General features: G+C 44.8%; 1 protein-coding gene across 1 annotated transcript in view; it reads left to right on the forward strand.

Annotated features, from left to right (window-relative positions):
• Positions 1 to 25625, forward strand: part of SREBF2 (sterol regulatory element binding transcription factor 2) — a 237577-nt gene that overhangs the window by 52534 nt on the left and 159418 nt on the right. Inside the window, exons 7-13 of the mRNA XM_069231267.1 lie at positions 2751 to 2932; positions 4954 to 5146; positions 5308 to 5492; positions 5670 to 5931; positions 14799 to 14968; positions 15387 to 15558; positions 21548 to 21656. Coding sequence (XP_069087368.1) covers positions 2751 to 2932; positions 4954 to 5146; positions 5308 to 5492; positions 5670 to 5931; positions 14799 to 14968; positions 15387 to 15558; positions 21548 to 21656 — 1273 coding nt within the window. The remainder of the gene's footprint in view (positions 1 to 2750; positions 2933 to 4953; positions 5147 to 5307; positions 5493 to 5669; positions 5932 to 14798; positions 14969 to 15386; positions 15559 to 21547; positions 21657 to 25625) is intronic.

Below are 25625 nucleotides of genomic sequence, written 5' to 3' on the forward strand. Positions count from 1 at the left end.
AAGATCACTACTTCTGTCTTGTTAATTGTGAGATTGAGACAGTGAGCTGTCATCCAGTTGGTTACTTCAGTCTTGCAGGCAATGAATCTGTTTCTGGTGTTGGGGGTCTTATCCGAGACGGGCATATGATTTGTATATCGCCTGCATAGGGAAGGTTGTGCAAGAGAAGTAATATATGAAAGGGAATTCCTTTTCATCAGAATCTTTCAAGCAAACTGTTGTGACCACCTTCTCTAACAGGATGTCATGCTGATTTGCAGGATCTTTCAGTGCAAGGACTGTGGTCAGAAACGCAACAATTTAACCACGTAAATGTCCTGGAGTTGAAGGTGATCCATTTAGACTTCAATGCATTTGCACCATCTTAGACTACAAATAGGATCTTGATACAAATTGAGAATACCACAACTGTCTCCACAAGTACGTAGTCACAAGATCAAGGACCCTATCACGTGAGTTTGATGCAGTGTGGTGTTGGCTCGTGACGAGGGACTTACTGGTTCAAGCAAGTCACCTGCCCAGTCTCCAAAACTGTCAAGTGGATCTTCTAAGCAGGTGCGACGTAGGCAACCACAAATGAGAATAGGACGACTAGGATCTTGGTAGACCTTGTTTAAGGCACGTTTCCCCAATGTAGACTGTATTGCCAGCCAAGCAGATGCAAAATACCCAAGTTTCATATCAAAAGTGTGGTAACCGGGGTTGATGGGCAGTGCCATTTTGGTATGTTGATCAAAATGTTTACTTTGTTTTCAGTACGATCCCACTAATGCTATGCCCACTAATTCCTTCAGTGTTGCTCAATCAGAAACTATCCAATGCCAAGATGACTCTAATAGCACCAGCGTGGCCGAGACAGTGATATTATCCAGAGCCACATCACTTCTCCGTGAAACCCCACAAGAAGTTGCTTTGAATACAGAACCTACAGAAAATTCAAAGCATAATTAATCACCCCAGCACAGTGTTATTGAATTTGGAAGCATAGCTTATGAAGTAATTCGGAATAGACACTTTAGCTTCCTACCAGACTGTATGAATATTCTCAAGAGGCTAAGCTTCCCTCCACAAGGGCATATTATCCGTTTTAATGGGAGGGTTTGTCATGTGATACTTAAACAACAATCAAGACCCTATAAACTAGGAGGAAAAACGAATCATTCCATACTGACTTGATTTAGCTCAATCAAATATGTAGTGTGCTTCTATCAAATTCCACATTGCTGCTATTACAGCGTACAGAAAGGGACCAGGACAAAGCTTTTCTTTTGTGATTCCAGTCATAAAAGATCTCTTAGAATGATTAATTAAAGAAGACTTTTCCACCTATTAATTAGGCGTCCTCCTTCATGGAAGTTGAATCTAGTCTTATCTAAATGGATTAGCTTCTCCATACATAAGGCCCCATTGCAGCACCTTCCCTGGAAGGTGCCATTTTCGGTGTTGGTCACTTCAGCAAGAGGCGTTAGTGAGCTGCAAAGCTCTTCAGTACAAGCATACAGTGTTTCACAGCTGTAGATTAGTGTTAAGAACACATGCCCCTTTTCATACTTTCACCTCACAATGTCACTACTGTTTTTCAAGCAATCATTCTTCTTTGGCCGAGAGGACACTTCACTCCTTATCTTAGGAGAGTTGTTACATTATACTTGAACAGAACTAAGGATGTTCATAAGACAAGCAAGTTCTTTTGTTTACTGTTCTCTCAGAACTGGTATGACTTCCCCAGAGCAGACTGTAACCATATCATCAGTTTTGTGTGTTGCTTGTTGTTAACAGTTAGTTAACGAGCCTCTCCCTGGGGCAGACCGAGAGGTCCACTATATATGAAGCAAAGCAGCTTCTTCTGCTTCGGACTGAGATTTTTAAGTCAGCCACTTGAAGATCAGTACACACATTTTGCAAGCATTATTGCTTTAATGATGATTAAAGTTCAGGTGCTTTACTAGGTCAAACATATTTGAAAAAGTGATGGATGCAATACTTGGGTCAATCTCAGTCACTGGTAGTTACTCTGGCCGCATTAGCAGTTTGGACCCAGCGATATGTAAATCATTTTTGACCCTGCTCCAAAAGAAAACAGGTTAGACAACATTAAGGAATTTATTTGGCTAACAAGCTGGGAGATGAGATATCTATTGCTAAATAAAGTGATTGTTTACTGCTTGTCGGTTTTTGTTGTTGTTTTTTTTTAACCACTGCCGATTGGGATATGCTTGCTCTTCTATTTCAAATTTATGTATATCAGCAAGGATGCAGAAGGAAATGTTGTTTGCCTGTAATCCTAATTCTGCATTGTAGGAATCCTCTCTGAAGTCATAAATCTCCCTCCATATGCCCAGCCAAGTGGGGTACTGAAAGCATGCGTGTCCCTGAAAGATTGCATAGAATCTTCCCCAAGTCAGTCCTTTCCTTTTTCTGACTTACTTAATCCACCCATCTGCTGGAGGGTCCCAGGATCTCTTTCCAGAGTAGGGTAATCCCACTAACATCATTGGACTAAGTTCCTGATATGGTCTCTAATGCGAACTAGAAGAGATCCATCATGCACCTTAACCCAGAACTGTCTCCCGCCCTTTTCAGTGCAACTTGAGCAAAGTTTCCATAGCAGTCTTCAGTGATTGGGAACCCTGAACTGTTTCTTATTTAGAACATGTCTCCTCGCATCAAGTGCTGAACTGTTAGGGTCTCAATGCTGAAGAGGCACGGGCATGCCTGCATAACCCTTTCTTATCTCTTTCTGCTTGCAGAGCTCCTGAAGGGCATTGACCTCAGCAGCCTGGTGGACACTAGCATGGACATTAAGATGGATGACTTCAACCACAACATTATGCTTATGTCCCCTCCTCCTTCGGACTCTGGATCGCCAGGGGGGCTCTCCCCGTACTCTGTGGATTCAGAGCCTGGAAGCCCTCTGCTGGACGACGAGAAGGTAAACTGACAGTTAGATCCAGGATGCGTCTGGCATCGCACAATGGCTGACAGTGGAGTTCATTTGAGTCTTTCTGTCGTAACGAATTATGGAACAGGTGCTAAACTTTAGAGTGTATTATATTGGTTCCAGTGAAGGTAGGGGTGGGAGACTTGGTAGTAACCATGTCTGTCCTGGCTGTACAGTGTAATACATCCTGCAAGCGTAGCCACATAGGTCTTGTCAGCTGTTTCTTATCTGGTCTCAGTATGATGGATTTCACAGGGCTTTTCATTGCACTGCCACGACGTTAGGCTATACCTCTAAGCACATAGGCTGATCTATAACCCAGAAGTACGTTTTTCACATACTGTGTCAAATCTGCCTGGCGGTATTTGAATACCGAAATTCAGTGTCATGACGCTTTTTTTTGTGTATAGTCGAGTGGAGCTCTCCCATGCCAACCTGTGACAAACTGGTTTGTGGTGGCACATGCCTGTATCTCCTGACAGTTAGAGGACTGGTGCAAGAGGTAAGAAAAACATAAATGGTGTTTTTCAAGCAGGCCACTTCTTTATTCTATTTAATGTATGTATAGCAAAGCTTCACCATCAGCACACACTACGTAAGAAAAACATGTTTAATTAAATTGATTAACATTTTGAGAAATATCTAGAATCGGTGGTAGTAAATCATGAGCTATTAGGGAAGGGCTGTTGTGAGAAGTAAACCTACAGAACAAACATTTGAGACCCTACAAGTGATGATTGGAACCGTCCTGAAGAGAGGATTATAACATCAAAACTAAATCAAAGGCATTATGAATAGATTCTTTAGGCCTTTACTGAAAGAAAAATGTATTTGTTTGGGTCTTCAGCTGTGCGGGAGAAGAGTTGCATTTCAAGTGTTCAAGGCTTGGGGCATTCTACTTGTTGTCTCATTCTGCAATGAGCCTTTGAATTCTGGGGACCCTATTACAGGTCTGTTTTAGTGGTAATTCCTGGTGGGATACAGCTGTGCCTGTTAAAATATCCTCTGTTCCTGTGCCCCCCAGGATTACATGGTGTGAGAAGTCCAGGCCTGACTTAACTGACAGAAAAAGCTGGCTAGTAAAATTGCATGCAGATCATGCGTGGCCAGCAGGCACGCCAGACCCCCCTTTCATATCATGGAGCCCTTTACCAGAGTGCAGCTTGCCATGACTTGTGGATCCTCTACCCACACTTAACCCATCTCCACTCCAGCTTACCGTCTGCCAAGAGTTGGTGGTTAGTGGAAGCGGAATTGACTTTGGAATAGAAAATCCACACAGAAAAGGGCAGAGCCATTATGGGTCTGCAAAATGATTCCTCGTTCTGGTATCTCATAATTGCATGATACGGGTAGAAATTACCATCCGGAATCTGTGATTCCACTGCCAGTAATTGTAGCATCCTTGCATTGTGTAACTACTTATTTGCCACCGGATACTGTCAATAAGGTGGCCAGATATTGAGGTTTGTTTACTTCACTTGCCAAGCAGCCAGCTTTGAATGTAGTCTTAGCTTAAAAGGGTAACTAATGAAAGTCTTGTTGGGTGTTGATATGTTTGCTTCTCTGAACTTTTTAGCTGTGGAATGAAAGATAATCTTGACCAATGCAAGTGAAGGGTAGCAGAATTTCTGTTAGATGGCGTTTATAACAGTCAAGAGATTTTTAAATGAGAGCTGCTGTTCTTAATTGATATGGGGATTGACGGCTTTTAATTTTCTCTAGTGAATGTAAGTAGAGGTTCCCAGATTTAGACTGCATTTTTATTTGATATTAGGGTAAGGGTATTAGCCAGGGTGAAACCTTGTGAGTATGTGATTTTCTGGTGAAAGAATGAAGTAATTGGGAGAAGAGGATGGGGATGCATCCATAGATAGATATGTAGCTACAGAAGCAGACCAATGGTTGCATTGTCACTGGAGAGCCAGGGAGTACACCAAGGAGGACGTGCTGATGATGGTTTCTTTTGGTGTTTACCTCAGTTCACAGTGCATTTCTTATGTTTTCTCTAGTTGAAGGATGAGCCGGACGAGCCGTCTGCACTTGGCATGCTGGACCGCTCACGAATGCTGCTTTGCGCCCTGACATTCCTCTGTCTTTCCTTCAACCCACTGACCTCGCTCCTGCAGGGCGGAGAGACGCAGCAGTCTGAGCGGGCGGTGCTTCACAGCTCGGGAAGGACTATGCTGGGGTTTGAGGTCTCAGGTACATTGGGGTTCCTATGGCTGCATGCTACGGGATGTGACGCCTACTAAGGGCCAGATGCCTTTTGCAGCAATGGGTTTCACTGGTGTTGGGGTTTCTGTATTTTTTTACATAAAATGTGATGTGGTGCGGACTGAATTTAAGTCTGCATTCTTTTCCAGGTATTGCTGGTGGCTGGCTGGACTGGATGATCCCAACCTTAGTCCTATGGTTGGTGAACGGAGTCATTGTCCTCAGTGTTTTCATCAAGCTGCTTATCCACGGCGAACCAGTCACCCGACTGCACTCTCAGTCTTCTGTCAAGTTCTGGCGACATCGTAAGCAGGCAGACCTCGATCTGGCTCGGGTAAGGCAGTCCCCATAGCCTGCTGTTTTGCTTTCGATTAATCAAGTTTGCAATACAGATGACAGAAGCTGCTTTTCAGGAAATATTGATTGAGCTTAGATTCGTTGCTGATTTAGGATTTGCAGTTTACATTTTCAGAGGTAATTCTTCTCGGTCTGTATCTTCTCTTTGACCCAGGAGGATTTTGCTGCAGCCACCATGAACCTACAGACCTGTCTGTCTGTCCTTGGACGCACCTTGCCCACCTCCCGCTTTGACCTGGGCTGCAGTCTTTGCTGGAATGTCATCCGCTACAATCTGCAGAGGCTGGGCATCGTTCGATGGCTGCTGAGACGCACCCCGGGGCACCGTGAGAAAGCCGAACTCCAGGATGAGGCGAAGACAAGTGCCCGGGATGCTGCACTAGTTTATCATAAGCTCCATCAGCTCTATCTCACAGGTGACCTGTCCTTTTCAAATCCCCTTAGTTCTGTCACACAGAGTATTGCATGTTTACTATAATCTCCCTCCACTACGTCTTGCAGGGAGTATATGTCTGCTGTGACCTCCCTCTTCAGCTAAATGCATGGTTTGTTGGCCTGCCATGAACTTTATCCGTTCAATTTGTCATCATTTTTGTTTTTCCCTGAACTTCCTCCACCCGGTCTTTGGACAGCACTGCAAGTCTACCATGACGTCTCTCGTTTGCCGAATGTAGGATTTCTGCCGGCACAGTCTGCTCCTGTCATAGAACGTTTTTGGTTTTGGTTTCCGCACAGTGAAAGTCTGTTTCCACCTGAAGTCTTGGTTTCTGGTGGATACTTATTACTGCAGATTCCTCACCATTTGAATATCCAAAGGCGCCAGGCTGAATTAAAAAAACGTTCAGTATCTACCATCCACAATATGTCGCATCATGTGTCCTCATCTGTGACTCTGGCCTGCTGCCATCACCGACTCTTTAGAAGGTGCCCTCTGTGTGCTGGAGTATTTTCCATTTTGTGCCTTAATCATAAGTCGTAAAGATACAGAGCCTTACTCCATAATTCAGTGTTTTACTGAGAACATTCTCAAAACGTTTTTATTTTGAGCAGTGTTCTTTTTTTAATATTTAATCTATTTGTATTATTTTCATCACAAAAAAACAGCAAACATTACAGACACGTCATCACATTCAGAGTAAGGATAAAAAACATTGTTTTTATATGTAGTTATGGTGGCCCAGCACGTAACATCATTATGGCCCAAAAATGAAAGTGCACAGGGTAAAAATGACATAAGAATATGCCCATCATGTAAGAGAGTCATTTAGTCTAATCCATGCGCCCAATATTTTGTGATATTTCTGTGGACACTCCTGTTCCCTGTACACTGTTTTGTTTGCCAGCGCCAAAGTCTCCCATACCCCTCCGCCATTGAAGGAAGAGTGCTGTTCCTCCAGTGCCCGGCAGCGTCACGGTTGGCTAACACAAGGCCAGTGCCCACCAAAGTCTTGGTACAGTTAGTACCATCTCATAAATCCATTGCTCCCAAAAGCCCTGTCTTGGGGACGAGCAGTGTTGGTTTTTAAATCGGAGGTATCTTTCCCGCAGGCACCAGATGTAAGCCCTGCAATACCTTCCCTAAGCAGAAATCAATGTCTGACTCTCAAGACTTGCTCATATAGTGTCGGGGCCTCGAGCATTAACTCCTCAGACCTCGACAAAATTGCCTCGATGCACCCAAAGGCAATTAGAAAATGGGAGGCCAAAATGTTTATGGCTAAAGCCAACTGCAATGCAACCTCCTATTTGCCTCCTGTGGGAGCCTTCATTTGGAAAATTGTTAAGCTATAAGAAACCAAGAAAGAAGTACAAGAAAAAGAAGTCCTACTCTACTGCGAAGAGATTCTCCCTTTCCTGACACCGGGATCTACTTCTTTCTCTGTTCCTAAGTCTTGAAAAGCTGTGTCCACATTTTTGGCCCTGTCTGCCAATGCCTCCTAGACTGTGGTCTTCATACAGCCTAATTTTGATCTTTCCTCAGTTGGCATTGGCTTTTTTCCAGGCTTGCCTCATGCTCCGAAGCTTGAGCTGGGGCCCCTAACTTCTCTGGCAACGTCGGCCCTAGCACTGTTTGACCTATCTCCTATTTTGGAACTGTGCCGTTGGTTGAGCTCCACTTCACAGGACCTTGTCCTCACCACTTTTCAGTCCACAGACTCCCATTAGAGGATACCACACTGACACACTCAACTGCAGCAGTATTGTATTTAGAGCCACTCCTTTGAACGGTGGCAGAAAACTTAGACACAACAAATCCACTTGAATTTCGAAGAGCAAGAGAGTGGCTTCTTTGTAGGATGAGCCTCTGGCTGAATGCCTCTGAAGGGCCCAAACATTTTGGGGGAGCATTTCTGCTTACATTTGAATGCTCATCTGATGCTTGTGGCAGGGTTTGATTTTTTTCAGTGATAAATCAAATGAAGGCAAACTATTGTCATCTGTTTTGGACAAGCAAAATGCAAGCGGTCTTGGCACATTGCAGACTTTATTGCCCTGTAGAGAATTAATTCCCTTGCCATTACCCTGACCCTGACGAAAGCTTCTTAGGTTTTGGTGTAAAGATTGATGCAAAATGCTGAATGGAATCATCTAGACTCCAGTGGCACCTACATAGTGGCTTTGATCCTTCAATAAGGCTACATTTAATTTTGTTGGTGCCATGGGAGAAGCCCTTTTTGGCCCCAGCAGGTCGCATACAGATAGCTTAGTGACACAATCCTGCTCAGTTGTGTTGTAAATTCCTTGCATCTCATCCTTCACTTAAGAGTTAGGTGGTACATTTTCGGGCAGTCTTAACTCTCTTGCCTTCCCTACAGATCTCCAACATAAAGAGACAAAGCGTTTGCACTCAGTGGGCACAAGGTCTCTTCCTTCAGAATCCTTTTTTCTCAACTTAGCTAATGCCTTCTGTTCACTTGTATGCTATGTGCATACCTTGTGAGAACTGGCTAATTTGCCAATAATTAACCTGCCTGAGTACATGAGGAAGCAAGTTTTCCTGGTGGATAAGTAAAAGGTGGTCAAGGTAATAAACAGCTCCCCAAATGTGGCCTCAGCGACATGGCTTCGGTCGACCGATACACAAGTAAGGGTGTGGTAACCAGGCGACGGTCTAGTGCTCTCCATAGATATTTAGGCAAGTTTTATTGACCTGCTGGGTAGAAGGCATGGACCTCACTGAAGCATTTTAAAACCGACCTGAACCACAGCTGTCTCTGCGACCATCAATACTATTACCAGTATTGCAAGTTTTCTGGGTGCTTCAGAGCTTAGCAATCCTGACAATGCAATTCTGACAGCCTTTTCCATCGCAGCAGAGGGTTTCTCAAAAGTACATAGGTAAGAGCAGTGCTAGAGGGTGCCTGGGCATGCAGCAACAGTCTTCTTCCTTTGCAGTGGCCACTTCTGTAAAACGTCTTCAATCTGACTTCTTTAGGACTCATCACCTGGTTGGCGATTGGAGACTTTGCTCCTAGAACGAAAGAGGGCCACTGGGCTCTTTAGATCATCAACTAAGCCTATGTCCTTCCCTTCTGGATATTTTGTACCTTCAATCCATTCTCGCCTTCGACATACTCCCATTATAATGACGGAGGTGCTCCAATACCTCCGAAAGTTGGTTAGCAATGTGATTCTGGACACTACAAGAGGCCCGGGGGTGTCTTTTCAGCTATTGATTCTATTGAAGCCTCTGGACCTTCAGAATTGGGTGATGTTATTGGACTTGAATGACAACTACTTGGACATCCTGCAGTCATACAGGGGTTACATGAACTTTGTGATGGGACAGAACACTGCCAATTTAACTTGCTCTCTTTGGCTTCATATTGGGTCCTTAGGTGTTCATCAAGGTCCTGGGGCGGAAGACAGGGATGTCTGCCAATTTATACCTTGATGGCTGTTTTTTAAAATCTAGCTCCCATAGTTGATTTTCATTCCACCTGGTTCAGTCAGCAAAGCTTTTGTCTTGTGTGGGGTTTTCAGTCAATAATGCAGATGGTTCGCGTGTGTGTGTTTGACTTTCCAAAATTTACTTGAAAAGTCAGGACGTATTAAGTTATATAAAGGATTTATGCATGGTGCATAATCTGTAATGTAAATTCTGCCAAAATTTAGGAAACCCAATAGAGATTGGAGTTTTTTAAAATCATATTTGGGAGGTTGTTTGTGTGTGCATTTTTCTAGGAATTGTGGTGCTAGGCTCGTACCTTCACTCGATAGCTCATATCCAAGAAACAGGACGCTGAGGAAGGCTATTTTTGTTTTTTTGAAGTTGAATTTGTAGCCAAATTCAGCAAATCCCACAACAATGCGGGCTACCCGTCTTAAATGTTGCAGCAATTCATCGTCCGTAAGGTAGATATCGTCTACATAGGGCAATACTTCAGAGTCAGTGTTGTGTAAAATTGCAGTCACACGAGCTGAGAACAGTCCTGGACTGTTCTTGTACCCCTGGGGTAAACAATAGATTTTTTTTCTGGGAGCCTGGTGCGCTGAAACTTGTTAAGTCTACTCTCAGGCACTATATTCTGGCAGAAGAAACCATTGGAGATGTCCAGTGTTTTTTTGTATTTTTTGCACACTATGTTGTTCATCAGTGCTGTGCTATGTGAATTTTGTATCGCATTTGTGCGTGTATGACTATTTAGGTATCTGTAGTCTAAGACTATCCAATATGAATGGTCCGGTTTAGCTACTGGGAATAAAGGGTTATTCACTAGGGAGACACAGGGTTCAATTACGCCCTGGTATTCCAGTTGTGTGAGAATTTCTCTCACAGTGGCTTTTGCATCATGTTTTATTGGAAACTGAGGTTGAGGTTGTGGTTGATTTTTAATGGGAATTACATGGTAGGGTGAATCTGTCTCATTCTACGTGGTTGCGATATAACACGGGTGCCTGCGCCAGTGCCCAATCAGTGGCGTAGGATTCAGCGAGTTCCTCCAGAACAAGGGGCGAGAAAGAATGTTTAATAACGTCTTCTCCATATGGGCAGGTACGGACAAATTCAGGTGGACAATCCTGTTCGGCCAGCAAAACGTCATAAATATTTACCACGCGATCCCAAAAGATTGCGTCTCTTGTGCGTTCAGTGTCTCCTTTAAACTGTAGCGTTACTTTATACACCCTATCAGGTGTGGAGACACGCATGTCTGCAGTTTCTACTTGTAGAAAGTCATCAGTTGCTTTCACCTCCAGATACTCTTGAAGACTCTGACGAACTACGTGACCTCTGACGCACTGTCTAGCAGCGCTAGTGCCCACTTCCTGTTCTTCAAGAGGACCCTCTTCTTGAGTGGGATGTCCAACTGCAACTGCTGCCACCTTTTTCTTTATAAATTGGGGTTTTTGTTGGGGAGGTTTCTCTTCCTTTTTAACAGAAACCTCAGATGAGCATTGTGATTTCTGTCTTGGTTTCACGTATTCTGTTCTTTCCTCTGTCCGCCCACCTCTCACTGCGTTTTTCTGATGAGTCCTGAAAGGAACGAGATGGCGTGTATCAGTATATTGCTATCTATCAGACGTTTTTATATTATCTCTATTTCGGAGATTACATCTATTCTGTGGGGTCTCCATACGCGGAGATTCTCCCCTTTCTCTTTTAGGAGTTTTTTTTTTTTATCCCAGCGTTTCGTGTTACCCTCAGGAGCTTGCTTGGAAAAATCTTTATTAGATTTGCCCTGAAATTGTGGTTTAGTTGGTCTGATCCCTAGACTATCTCAACCAATACTAGAATAAGCCTCTGCGATAATCTTTGGCAGCTCGTGTTCTTGATCCTGTTGAGGAACATCCCAGAGCTGCATGCGCACTGCTAGTGCGACCGCTTCCCCTTTAAGGTTACTTACAATAATTGAGGAAATTGTGGCAACATTGCCCATTAATTTCATCCCCAAGTTTAGGGCTGGGGCAGCCCCGTATTCATCTTGAATTTGTTTCAACACTTCCGGCAAGTTGACAAGTGGCGGTTTGCGTTAGTATAGAGCGCGGCAAATACTGTGCCCTAGGTATTACAGTAATCCACTGTGGGGACCAAGCCAAATGGCAAGCACATCGTTATAATTTTATGTTTATCCTGAGGTCCCGGATGGGGAAATACTGCTTCCAATGCATTTATTTTTTGAGTTAACCAAAACTGAATTTTTTCTCATTTGGCGGGTACCTTACCCATGATCGAATGTACAGTCGCAGGATTAATGCCTGGAGTTATTGCCTGTAGTTGCACTGGAGCAGCACGTGCTGGGTTTGTATTCAATGTTTGCGTTACAAATTGTAGTAGATGTCTGTTTATTGCTGTCAGCTCAGTATATAAGCGACGGACTTCAGCTACTGCTAAGTTTGCTACTGCAGGTTGAGGTGTATAAGTGGCCAATAAAGGCCAGGTAGGACCATCATTCCTTAGAGGACCTAACCTAACTGATAAAATTGTGTGGGTAGGGCGCCATCAAACCAAATATTATGTTCTTGATAAGATAAAAGTATTTCTATATATTCATATGCTCTGTATTGTCCAGGTAAGTATGCAAGTGTATAGTAATGAAATGTATTTGTGTTCCCATCATCTGCTGGAAATGTGACCCAAGAATAAGAGTTCTGTTCTATAAGCTGCATCAGCGTCAACAACAAATGTGACTGGACCCCCCTGGGCCATTAGGCCATTTGCCAATAAATGTGCACTAAGGGGTGGTCTCATAGTGACTGCAATTGCTACCTACTGCGGATTCACCATTTTAGATGGTCAGTTTGTTCAGAGATAACTACACCAAATGGGAATTTTCCTTTTAGGGTTCAAGCTTGAACAACCTCCAGCATCCGCTAGGTGTTCCATACTTAGCTGAGGAGGAAATCCTCAATACCACGGACATCTCCGTATATAGTACTGAAATGTCTTTGTATATAGTGAGACAAAGATACTCAGGAGGACCCGAAAATTAGAGCCTGACCAAACGTTGGCGGCCCAATGTCGTGTAGGCTCTCATTATTCTAATGAGACTACTGGATTTTGAGTGGCAGAATCACCTGTGGTGTGGGACTGAGTCTGACCCACTACAGGTGACACCTGTTGCTCCAATCCGGGTTTTGCTCCGGCTAACTAGCAGTGCCTCACCTCCACCCAAGGGCGGGATGATTGGGCAGCAGAGCGCATGACATAATTGATTTCTTAGGGAAACCTTGGTCACTCAAGTCTCCGTTTCTCTCAGTTACAGTAGTCTCACATACACAATGTCAAACAGAGGTAGTATAGGTTTCAACAATGCTTTAATAAAGCGACTGCATCTTAGATAGCAAAGCATGGACTGCAATAACCAGGATGATACAACATGACAAGATTAAAATTGTGATAAGGAGAGTAAAGCATAGAAATAACGCGACCATATTGCCACTAGGGTCAATAGACTAATTCCTACCTAGGCTATAATAGAGCACAGCGTGTTAAGTTCTAATTCTGCCCTTCAGGGTCCCCTGGGAAGACATCATCCCCCATACCTGAAGTCTGCATAAGCAGCTGTAGCGAAGCATTCGGCAGTCAGCATACAGTTGTGGTCCTCTTGAATCTTCCTCTAATGTGTAAGGGACAGGGAAGTGTTTTTATAATAAAACAGCTGATGTTCTGAGAAAATGTCCCTACGTAAGGATGTGTGTTTTCAATGAATGTCAAAGACAAAACTCTACACCACGTTCACCGGCCACCTATCTTACTGCAGCCTTGGAAGAAGCACAGAGTGAGCAAGAATGTCTTGTTTGAGAAGAGAGTGCTGGCCTAGGCAAAAACAGTTAGCTAGAGAGAAAATAAAACAAAACCGTAAAAGTGGCTATTGTAACAATAATAATAAAGCGAAGCCGAATAAAATATATCTAGGTTAAAGTTCACAGCGGCAGGCCAGTTTGTTAAAATAACGTGCGTGGAGCTATAACTAAAATGGCTACACAACAATTCCACTCCAACTGTTTCTGAGAATTGGAATGGTGTGGGTTCCATGCTTCGTCGAACAGAGCGCTTTTTGGCTTTGGTATTGGCCAAGTTTCACAAGGTTTTTCCAGTGAGCACTTTCAAAGCTTATTTAGTGACACTATAGGCATGTTGTGTGTGCCGGGCCAGTCTTTGTTCAAACCAACAATACTGGCTCGTTTCAAGGGTTTATGTGACGTTGCCCCCTGTTCAATTCATGGTTCAGCAATGGGCCGTAACTGGATATTATCCATGAATTCAGTGAACCTGAATTGGATGTTAGCTCTTTTTGAGCCTCTCCACCGTTGGTACCCGAGGGTGCTGATCTTGAAGACAATCTTCACCAGCACATCGACTAGATGGTATGTTTGATTACATTAACATGTCTGTGTTCTTACCTCCTTTTCCTCACACTTCTGAGGATGAGGAGAGGCTTCATTGGCTCATGTGGGCAGGATCAAGAATCCTTGCTTGGGTGACTTACTGGTTATTGGATTCTGGGCCAAAGGATGGGCAGCGCTGGTTCAAAGCAGCTCAGTTTTGCTCTAGATTATGCTATGCACCAAGATATGTGATGCATTAGGAAAACAGGATTCTCCTGAGATCAGAAGGGCCCATTCGACTGTGGTGCAAGCAGCCTTCTGTCCATATGCCAGGTGCATCCGTGTTTAGAAGACCTTTATCGTCTCACCACCTGAACCTCTGCATACCATTACGCTAAACTAATGGTTGGAATGCCACATCGGCAAGCCCATGACCATTTTGTCAGGCTGTTCTTGTACAATATCTTGATTTTATGGATTTCTTTTCAGCCCCACTACTAATGGACTCTTTTGAAAAAGGATCGTAGCTAGTTATTAAAATGGATTCCCTTTGGAATTATTGCTTTGCCTATAGGTTCACTGCTCATGTTCTTTTGTTGAGTGTTCATGCTGAAGTATTCTGGAGAGGATCCTGAATCACAACAGAGGGAGCATGGCACCACCAAGCATCACTGCAAGACTGTGATGCAAATGTTTACTGGATTTAGTCTGGCACCTGAGGACATTGAAAAGGTGTTTAATCTGCAGGAGTGTACACTAGAATATACATTAATAAAGGTAACGTAATTCTTTCTATTTCTCACAATTAACTCTCCTGTGAGCTCTGAATGCTGTTTGCTTTCCCTCAAATTAAGCTGTTTTCACAAAGGTCTATTAATCGTCTGCCACCTCAACTCCAGGACATGGCTGATACTGGATAAACCCTCTGTAAGGTTAATGTATTGTTGATTGCGAAGTGTTTTACTGTGGAATCACACACTCTCTTTTTTCTATCTCCCTCTCTCTAAATCAGGAAAGCTTCCTGCCAGCTCTCCTTGCCTGGGGCTGAATCTAGCCCTGTGTGCAGTCAACCTAGCTGAGGGTGCTGCTGAGAAGATCTCACCCAGCATGCTTGCCGAGGTGCACCTCACTGCAGCCATTGACCTAAAGCAGTGCTTCAAAAGCAGATTCCATTTCATGACAGTGAGTGCATTTGTGACCGAGGGCACCCTTTCCATTGTGGCCCATCTGGGCAGGTGATGTCAGGTGCTTCAGCATGTAGTCCGGAACCTCTTACCACCTCTTTTTAATTTGAGTTCTTGTGGAAGGTCAAGAGGACAGCAGTGATCCCTAGTGTCAGTGTAATAGGAGTGTTGTGGATATCCACGAAAATGTGTAAGTAGAGTCTGGCGCATTGGTGGCATGGGGCAGGTGGTGGATTGATTTGGTTGGGAATGGACCACTGTGCTTGGACTCCCTGATGCAATTGTGTAGATTTTGCCTTGATTTGATCCTTTGCCTTTAGTATCCTTTGTGCCACATTGTCTGCTTGACTAGCTTGTTCTATGTTCGATTGTAGTGCCAAAGTGTGCCTTTATCTTTGCCCTTCTTTTTCTTACAGGGGTATTTTCTGAGCCGAGCCCAAAGTTTGTGCACCAGTTCAGAGAGCTCCTCGGTTCCTGATTCGCTGCGCTGGCTCTGCCATCCGCTGGGGCAGCAGTTCTTCGTAGAATACAACTGTTCAGCTAAGGGCACCTCCCGGGAAAGCATCTATAGCTCTCCAAGGAACCCGGGTGAGTCACTCAGCCTTCTCTCCCAATGATCTGAAGATGCAGTGAAATGTTTAAATGTCCAACGTGTCTTGTTGCTGCCACAGTTTATGTGGACAGTTGATTTGTTTTCTTCCTGTCTAGAGAAGAATTCAAGTAAATACTATATTGTCCCCTGTCTTTTAGCCAAAAATGCAGGCTTTAAAGCCCGGTATAAGGTGATCTTCCTGGGCCAGGAATACTGGCGCTGGCAAAGTAACAGGCATAATTGAGAAACCGTAACCAAAGGGACTAATACAGGCCCATTAGCAAGGTACAACTGATTGCATAATAACAAAGGAACTGATAATCAGTCTTGTTTCCCTTGGGGAGGCTGAGTGAAGTTGGGACGTACCTGCTTGCCGCAGGTGGGGATACCCTAGCATACAGATAAAGATAAATATCTTGGAATGTACATTACATATGATGAACACCTGGCATATGACCACTAAATGGGTAGAGTGCTGCGGGGCATGCACTCCTCAATAACATTTTGTAACACATTAAAGTTGTCCCTGATGGGTAAAATACCCCTTATAAAAATAATGGTGCTGCCTCGATACCTGTATATCCTACAAGGGAACACGTACAAACTGCCACGTAGGGTGTTCTGTGAGCTAGATAGCCTACTAATTGAGTTGTTGTGGGCTACTGGTCGGAAGAGAGTAAGCCTCAAGGTGCTTCAGCATGAATGGGGCAAAGGGGGAATGGAAGTTTCTGATCTGGAGATCTACTATTTGTCATTGAAGTTACAGCACGCAATCTACTAGTTGGACGCTGAGCCTGTCTGGGAGAGGGCCTTATTAGATGGTACACACAAGGGCTGACAGCTTGGTGTGTTGCTGAGGCGAGGAGGAGCGCTCCCGGACACGCTCACCCATCTTATTCGACTGATGGTCTGTTAATGTGAGAGAGCGATGAGATGGGTGTTAGGTAGGGCTCCATACGCCCGACCTATGGATGATATGCCCATTTGAATAGATATCCTGAGTGATGGCTGTAGATCATTGGCAGGAGGGAGGCTGCCTTATGCTCACGGACCTGTACCCAGAAGGGCGTTTGATCACTTTCGCTGATGCGATACTGACATTTGCATTAGGCAGGGGACAATTTCTTCAATATGCAAAGCTGGAAGCTACGCGCAGCAGCTTTGGTCGATCTTTCCTGATGCCCGACCCCTCACAGACACTAGTGACACTGTTCTCTATGGCAGGATGTCGAGGACCTATCACACAATTATACTGGGCACAGTGCGCAGATAGGAGACTGGCCCCGGTCTGTGTATAGGCAGCGGGTCAGTAGACAAACATTCACAGCCAAAGACTGGAGTAACATGCACGCAGCAACACGTAGGGTCTCCATCAATGCCCGCTTTAAACTCATAGAGTATAATATGGTCCACATGACTTACCTTTCCCCAAAGGGGCTTCATGCCATTTATTCAACCAGGCCATCAGATTGACATAGGTGTGCAGGCATGGAGGCTGACTTTTTGCATGTGGTATGGTGCTGCCCACACATCATACCATACTGGCCTCCACATTAAATAGCATTCAGGAAGTAACTGGCTGGACCATGTCAAGCACAGTTAAGCAATCTATTCTTGGACTACTCCCAGATAACCCCAAAAAAACTGAGTTGCCACTTCACAATGCTGGGACTTGTGATGGCCAAAGATCGGAAAGCGATTAGGGGGGGCGAGGCCACGGCCTCCTAGGCGGAAGGACTGGCAAAGATCTGATGCAATACGCGGGGGCGGAAGCAGCCCACATGCGAAAGTTTTGCAAAGACGACAAGGTATCTAGATGATATCCCTAAATGGAAGACAATGGTATAGGCCATGGCTGACTGCATGGGCGCAGATGGTGAGGGCGAGTGGGACCGACTTTATGGGGAATCCTATGTTTCATGAGAGGCATGCCCTCTTGCAGACCACAAATACCTACAGAGAGCCCTTGTGATGATGGCAGGGCAAAGCTGATAGGCTGACTATTATGACATAGCTGTACAGAAAATTGGAAGCACTGGGGCAGTCGGGTTGTTGGGTTTGGGAGGGGGAGAGGGGGGGAATTCGGCTATGTTTAGACCCACTTGTTAGGTCCACCCACCATTTGCTACATATCACAATGTTGGTGCTCTGCCATATGCTCATCTTATGGAAAGCAATATATGATGCCTGTTGTGGATACTGTTTAATACAATGCATAACCATATACATCTCAACATGTAGGACCATAGAGGTGCGGAAATAAGAGGGAGCACTAAAGTGCTACCGGAGTTCACTGAAACACCATATTATCCTGGGTGAACTGCTAATTGGAAATAGACTACTGTATTCTGATAAGCGCGTTGGACCGCTTTTGTTTACTATGTGAAAACCAATAAAGAAATATATTAAAAAACACAAATCAAAGGAACTGATTATAAGCACAAGAACTGAGAGCATGAGTCCTTGCGCAAAAACCTGTGAGAATTCCTGGTTGCTTTTTTGTTTCAAAGTGAGTCCTTTTCAGGTGGTGACCCCCAATTTTTCTTTATTTTTTGGGGACTCACCTGCTGGTAATCTTGAACTTTAACACTGGCTCACTGCTATCCAGTGCCCATTGGAGGTGCTCTGGCTCCTAAAACATATTGAAAATTAGTATAAAACCTGATTGGCTCGTTAGCTTTCCTATAAGGCCATAGTATGTGGTGCAGAAATACCGCAGTGGCATGAAAAGTAAAATACCACGTGTGGAGTACAGCACCTGTTGTGACATCCATTGCAGTGGAAGTGAAAACATTACTTAATGCGTGCCCTGTGTAGCCTCACAGCAGCAGCTAGAACCATGCTGCACATTCTGTCAAACCACCCATTTGGCATGTTGGAAAACCTGACTTATAAGATAAAATAAGTCACATTTATGTACACCTTGCTGCTCCCAAGTTAGGGTGCATAATATTCAAGATTAGAACATGTGGAACATTATACATGTCATTTTCCCCTTAAGGGCTAGGCCAAAATGACATTGTCCCTGTCAGGGTGTAGCTGGCACATTGGAAAAGTCAAAAAAATGATCATTCACTTTAATCTATAACTTTTGACCTGTGCCAGCGAAATACTCCATTCAAATTCTTATTCTTATAGCTAATAAAAATTGAATGAGGTGTGAAATTCCTCCTTGGATCTACACAGTAGGTTGAACTGAATGAGTGGAGATGACTCATTTGGGCCAAAATCGACTCATCCTACAAGCTGCTGTGCCTCCAAACACCTGGGAACCCTGTCTGCTTTCAACAAAGAACCAGGAACTCTCGTGGAGCACCGGAGCTGCTTCCCTGCAACTTGTAGGCACCCCAAGAGACCTGAGTGGACTCCAGACCACAAAAACCAGACCGCTGAAACCACCACTGCACCCGTGCCACCTGTCCTGAGCTGAAGTGGGCCAACTGTGCCAACGTGGTTTCCCAGCTCTTCAGAGACAAAGCCCACCTTGGACTTGCCCAGTGTGGACTCACCGACACCACGTGCAGCCTCTGCTTGCAGGCCATCTCAACTACAAACGCTCCCGGTGGGGAAAACCCGACACCTCAGGACACCTCTGCACTCGTCGCCCGTGGAGAAGAGGACCGAAGGTGTACTTCTGTCCCCGAGCATCTCAAGACTTGAACCCACTTGTTGATTCTCCTGGACTGGACTCCCTGTCCAAACCTGCAGCCTCTTTTCACCCGGACCGGTCCCCATTGGCTAACATTGGGCACCCAACGCCGTACTACACCTTTGCACCCGGCCGCTAGGTGTGACCTGTTGGTGTGGCCCTGACCCTTGCCCAATACTTAACCTAAGTCCAGGAGGTTGGTCCTGTAAGTTGCTGTACAATACCAGAATGCAGTACTTTTTTTTTTCTCTCCTTAAGTTAACATTGTCACTTCTGAAAAATGCACTGTTGACTTTTGGAACCTGAAAGTATTTTTCTTGCAAAACATACTTACCTGATTGTATTGATTCTGGTGTTTTAAAATCTATAAAGATACTTGTTATTTTCGTAAATTGGTGTGGCTCTCCTTGAGCCATGTGTCTTATATTTTTGGCTGCGTGTGTATTTGCTGATGTCTGACACTCCTCTCTGATACACCTATGGCTGCTCAAACACACTACCACCTAAAAGAGCACCTTGGGATTGCTAGATCAAGCCCATGTCCACTAGTAAGGGAATACCTTGACTCTTTGCACGATATATCTCATTTTGATATATCGTATAGAGGCTGCTTCTTACACTGGACCTGTGAAACAACAGAATAGGACTCAACCTGATGTCTGACTGTTTGACTTGTGAGGAGCTCTGACTGACTGAAACTGCTCCTTTTTTGTATCCACGACAAAGAAGTAGACTCCAAGGGGTCAGTTGGCTGACCTCCTGTGGGGCTACAGGGACACACAACGCTGTACAGTACCTTCTCCTTTTTAATTTCCAGCCTCGCAGTGGCACCTGGAACCTGGACTAGACTTTGCTGGTGGCCTCTGCCTGGCACCCTGAGAGTTTCTAGGTTCCTCCATGAGGATCTGGGAGCTTAGAAGTGTACTCCTGTGGTTGCATGGGCACTAAGAAAACATTTTTGGAAACATTTGAAAACGTTGTGCAGAGACAAGCGGACCTACAGTGAAAAGTAGCTGACAAGCAGTTCCGTAGCATCCAATTGTGTTTAAGATTCATTCCCCTGAAAGGTTTCTGCATCTCTGACAAACAACAAAGTCCCTGTCTGTTATGGGACTTGGAACCTTTTTCTTGCAAAGACCTTAAAAGTTCTCAAGCCTTAGTGGGAGAAACCTGTGGCGGTTATGTGACCGGCAGTTCCATGGCAGCAGCTAATGTTTCGGAGGTGTCTTGCGGAGATGCAACATTTTTTGCCCCAAAAAATAAAGTCCCTTTGTGAATTAGGAGTTTGAGCATTTTTTCAAACTTTTTGACTTCCAGACTTTAACCAGGACCAATCCACTTTGTGTCTGACCAGGGCTCCATCGCAGTTCGCCTTAAATTGCACCTAGATCCTGGTCTCCTGCTTCCATAGATTATCATGGCATTTTGTGCTTCTTGGCGCTATTTTCTACTATGTATGCACTGCTTAAATACTTTACACTTTACCTTTCATTCAAGCTTGGTTGCTTTATGTCACATTACCAGACACTTGGTTGTTAAATTTATTGTGACATTAAGTAGTGGTTGCCTTATCATTTTAGGGGACACGTGCCCACCTCAAGTAATAATCCACTTTTGTTTTCCCTATTCCAGAAACCTATTTGTAGATCAAAACTTCCCTTAAAATTGTAATGTCATTTATACATTTGGAGGGTGTGTGTGTGTGTGTGTGTGTGTGTACCTTTACTAATTAGATAAACACGTGTGTTTGAAACCTTTATGTGGTTTCTTTTTTAACCAAAAACAGTATGAAAAATCAACACCCCTTTATCTTGTACCATCTTTCTTACTAAAGGCACCCCTATAACATTCAGTTTATTACAAATGTGAACTGTTGGCTCGGACACTCTGTGTAATTGGTGAGAGTGGCATTTTCTGCCTCATCCACACTGTATTGGTTCTTTCTATGCTGAGTATATGTTATATGAGCTATACTTATATGGTGCAGAATACCCGGTTATTTCCAACAGATAAATACCTTGTAAAAGTAGGGGGCAAAGTCAGCCCTGCTTGAATTAGATTTTACAATCTATATGATGCACACAGAACTTTGCAGTTAGTTTGCAACCCAGTTGACAATTCTCAACAGGTTTTTATTATCTTTCGTCTGCCGCATACGCCTTTGCTGTCTTCATGCCCCAGCCTTTTAACTTTTCCAGCCCCCGGCTGCGTTAGAAAACCCATCTCCTTTTATTCCAATGGAAAATGGTCCAATAATTGTGACTGCATGTGCTGCTTTCAGTGCCTGTTATACTTCAATCGATCAATGTAACATCTCAGTCTCTCTTTTTTCCCAGTGGATCCTATCGCCCAGGTGCACCGGGCCTTCTGCGAGAGTCTACTGAGGAAGGCCATATATTCGCTGGTCAAACCAGAGGCTGGCCAGGCAATGGATGAAGAAGCTAGGTATGATAACCAGGCTGTCTGTGTACTGTTGTATGTTCCTCCTTCTGGTGTGAACATTTTAGGTGGGGTGAGGGAGGTGTTTTAGCTGGTGCGAGGAAATGGAGTGTGTTAAATGGTGTGGTTGTGACTTCACTGTGTAATACACCTACCAACCCCTTTAAGTCCAGTAGGTTTAATCCGTTAAACCCTCAGCACAACTCTGGGTAGGTGTGCCACTGAGAAGCAAGGCTTTCACAGAGGAACTAGTGTAAAGCATTTAAACAGCACCAACACAATTGAAGAAGAAATCGATTCAACAATCAAGAAATACGGCACCAATGCATAAAAATAGACTGTATTTTTATAAGAATTTAAGCACTAAACACTAGAACAAAAAAGATCCACAGGAGAGTTTCTGAGATATCGATTTTACAAGTAATAAATCAAAACGTTTTCACTCAACCACAAACAAGCCTTGGCAAGTTCAATGAATATGACTCTTAGAAACGTTTTCAAGGAAAACTTAGGTAAGTGTCAATGCTGTTGGTTAGAAGTATATGGGATGACTAACTCGGGGGGCAGCAAGGTCCTTAGAAACAGTAACCTCCACAGAAGAAGCAGTCCCCCAGCAGTTTCAGGCATTTAATCCCTGTTGCAATAGATTCCCATGGAATAGTCCTGATGCAAGCAATAAAAGAGTCTAAAAATATGCTCTAAAGATGCTGTGAATGCAATGCGGTTAGTTGGGGTCTTCTGCAGGTACCCCTGGGTCAACGTAGATGGAGTTGGGGTCTTGGTTGCATGGTCGAATTCCCGGGAAGTCCTCTCCGTTGTGGCTGAAGCCCAGTCACCACTGAACTACCAGTCGCCTGGTGTTCGGTCAGAGGCAAATCCTTCTTGGGTCAAACACTTGCCTTCTTAGGGTCCCAGCAATTATCCAATAGCACTTCTGGGCCCAGCGTCTTTGGGTGCAGGTCTTGGTCCTTGGAGATGCACGGTGGTGGTGGTAGCTACTTGAAGACTTTGGGCTACCAACTTGCCTCAGCAGGCTTCTTTAGCTGCTGTGTCCCTATGATGCAAACAGGAGGCATGTCAGTTGGCCCTTGTAGTCTCTTAGCTTTGCCCGGCTCTGGAGACCGCTTCTACTTAGAGCAGGACAAGGGAGGCACCCCCCAACCCCACACCACTCCTGCTAGCCACCCGGAGCAGTCCTCTTCAGTGCAGCCTCTCTTTGCTGCTCTCTTAGTGTAGCATGACAGTCCTCCTCCGGTCTTTTTTTCAGTCGTTATAGATCTGAGGACTGCATGCCAAGGGTGCCCCTTTTATGCTTGGAAAATGCTTCAGGGCAGGTTGCAGTTGGTAGCCAGTGGGGGAACCAGGTTCTTTTCCACCTGTCAACCACTTCCTCTGGAGTGTGGTATCTGGCTATCCCAGGATGCACCACCCTCCCCACTTCCAAGATGGTAAGACCGCTCTCTCTGTCTTCAGACCTCCCTAACCCACCTCTGGAGAAAGGCTACCTCAGCAATACATGCCCCTGGCGAAACCGGTTTGGAAACTGGTTTCCCCTTTTCTGCTATTTGTGCCATCCTGTCTGCCTAAACAGTGGGGCAGTCCTTCTCCCTAGTGTGACACATTTGCCCTTCAAAGGTGGATTCTCCTTTGAAGCCTGTCTTTTAGGGCTAACAGCCAAGTGGCTTCCTGCAGGAGGAAGGTAACACCTCCCTGTCCTGTAATACCTCTTTGCTTCCCCTCCTGAGAGTCATAGGCACATCTCTTATTGAGGACAGAAAAACTGTCTCGTGCAACAGGCTCCATATGTGCCCGGGAAGTCACAGGAGTTTTACAAGCAACTAAGGGCCAGATGTAGCAAATTCCGTGTTTGCGACTTGCAAATTGCGAGTCTGAGCAACTCGCAATTTGCAAGTCGCAAACCCGGTTGCAGGATGGTGTCCCTGACACCATCTGCGAATCGCAAGGGGGTCGCAAAGACCCACCTCATTAATATTATTGAGGTGGGTCGCAATTTGTGACCGCCTTCCGATTCGCAGCACTCAGGGATGGTGGCCTACTGGAGACAGCAGACCACCATGTCTGTGACTGCTTTTTAATAAAGCAGTTTTTTTTTTCCGTATTGCAGCCCGTTTTCCTTAAAGGAAAACGAGTTGCCATGCAAACGAAAAAATGAAATGTTTTTGTTTCATTTTTTCAGAGCAGGCAGTGGTCCATAGGACCCACTGCCTGCTCTGATAAAAAATGTTTACAGGGCCATTCACAAAGGGGAAGGGGTCCCTTGGGGACCCCTTCCCTTTTGCGAATGGGTTACCACAAGTGTGACACTGGTGGTAACTGAGAATTGCTTTGCGACCATGTTTGCGGTCACAAAGCAATTCTACATCGCGATGCGAATCGCAAATAGGAAGGGGAACACCGATTCCTATTTGCAAGTCGCATTCCCATTTTGCGAGTCGGTAACCAGGTTACCGACTCGCAAAATGGGAATGAGCATTGCGATGCGCTGTTTGCACCATGCAAAAAGCTTCGTACATCTGGCCCTAAGTGCCAGCTTGGTAAAAGCTGCACACCGCAACAAGTTAAAATAATTTCTACTTGAGATACAAGTCAGGCTTAATGTAACGAGTTGTTTGCTATCTTGGAGTGCCCACTTTGGCCACATTGTTCAGGAGTTAGCACAGCTGAGGGGCCAGGGCATAATGCTGTACTCGCTAATTGGGCAACCAAGCCTTTCCACAGTAAAAAATGTATTTTCACTTGTGTTAGAAATGGGGTCTCTAGTTCGCAGTCAGTTTACGCCCTGTCGAAGTAGGGACCCTCTCTCTAGTCAGAGTAAGGGAGTCACACTCCAAAGATAACCCCTGCTCACCCACTTGATAGCTTGACACAAGCAGTCGGGATTATATCTGAGGCAATGTGTTAAGTATTTGTACCCACACACAGTAACACTGTGTAAACACTACAGATGGACACCACCCCAGTTTAGAAAAATAGCCAAAATTTATCAAAGTAAAACAAGACCAAAACGACAAACATTCAACATACACAAATAAAGTTATCACTTTTTAAAGGTTTAAAAGAGTCTTAATGCTGAAAGATCAGTAGTTGTATCCTTATAACACACAGTCCTTTGGATGAGTCAGAAACAAAGATGATGCGGCCCACAAAGGAGGGAATATGTCGGAAAAGCGAGCAATGCGTTGGTTATTTCCCTGCTGGACGGGTGATGCGTGGTTTTCTCGCCAGGTTTGCGATGCATGGATTCTCTTTCCGCCAGACAGGTGACGCGTGGATTCTTTTCCCACCGGGCTGGTGGTGCATCGATTCCTTATTGCGTGCAGCATCGAAAATGACACCCAGGGATGATGCATAGAAAATCCAGATGCATGGCAACAATTGATCGTGCCCTGAAGCAGGCGATGTGTCGACTTTGCATCCACGAGATAGGCGCTATGTAGGTTTTTCAGCCACAGTACAGGTATTGTCAATTTTTCTGCCGCAAGAGCCTTGGTGTGTGAATTTTACTTCAGGTCACCAGCTTCCACTTCCAAGGGCCCAGGGATTGTATTTGGCATCACTTGGCAAGTCAGGACTCTCAGCAGAAGAGCCCAGGCACTGGCAGATAACGCTTTGGATGTCCTTGAGACCTTACAACTGGAGGCAAGCCCAGTTCAAGAAGTTAGATAACCTTGGAAAACGATGTAGAAAGCAAAGTCCAGTCCTTTCACTCCCAGGACAGAAGCAGCAAGCAGCAGATCAGCACAATAATTAACAGGCAGGGTGGCAGTTCCTCCCACAGCATCCAACTCTTCTTCATGGCAGAATATCCTCAGTCCAGAAGTTGGGGGACAGCAGTTTAAAACCTATACTCATTTCTGCCTTTGAAGTAGGCAAACTTCAAAGGAAAGTCTTTGTGGTGCACAGGACCCTGCCTCTCCCTGTCCTGGACCCAGATACACTCTAGGGGTCAGAGAC

The sequence above is a fragment of the Pleurodeles waltl genome, chromosome 4_2 (genome assembly GCF_031143425.1).
Source record: "Pleurodeles waltl isolate 20211129_DDA chromosome 4_2, aPleWal1.hap1.20221129, whole genome shotgun sequence".
Lineage (NCBI taxonomy): Eukaryota > Metazoa > Chordata > Amphibia > Caudata > Salamandridae > Pleurodeles > Pleurodeles waltl.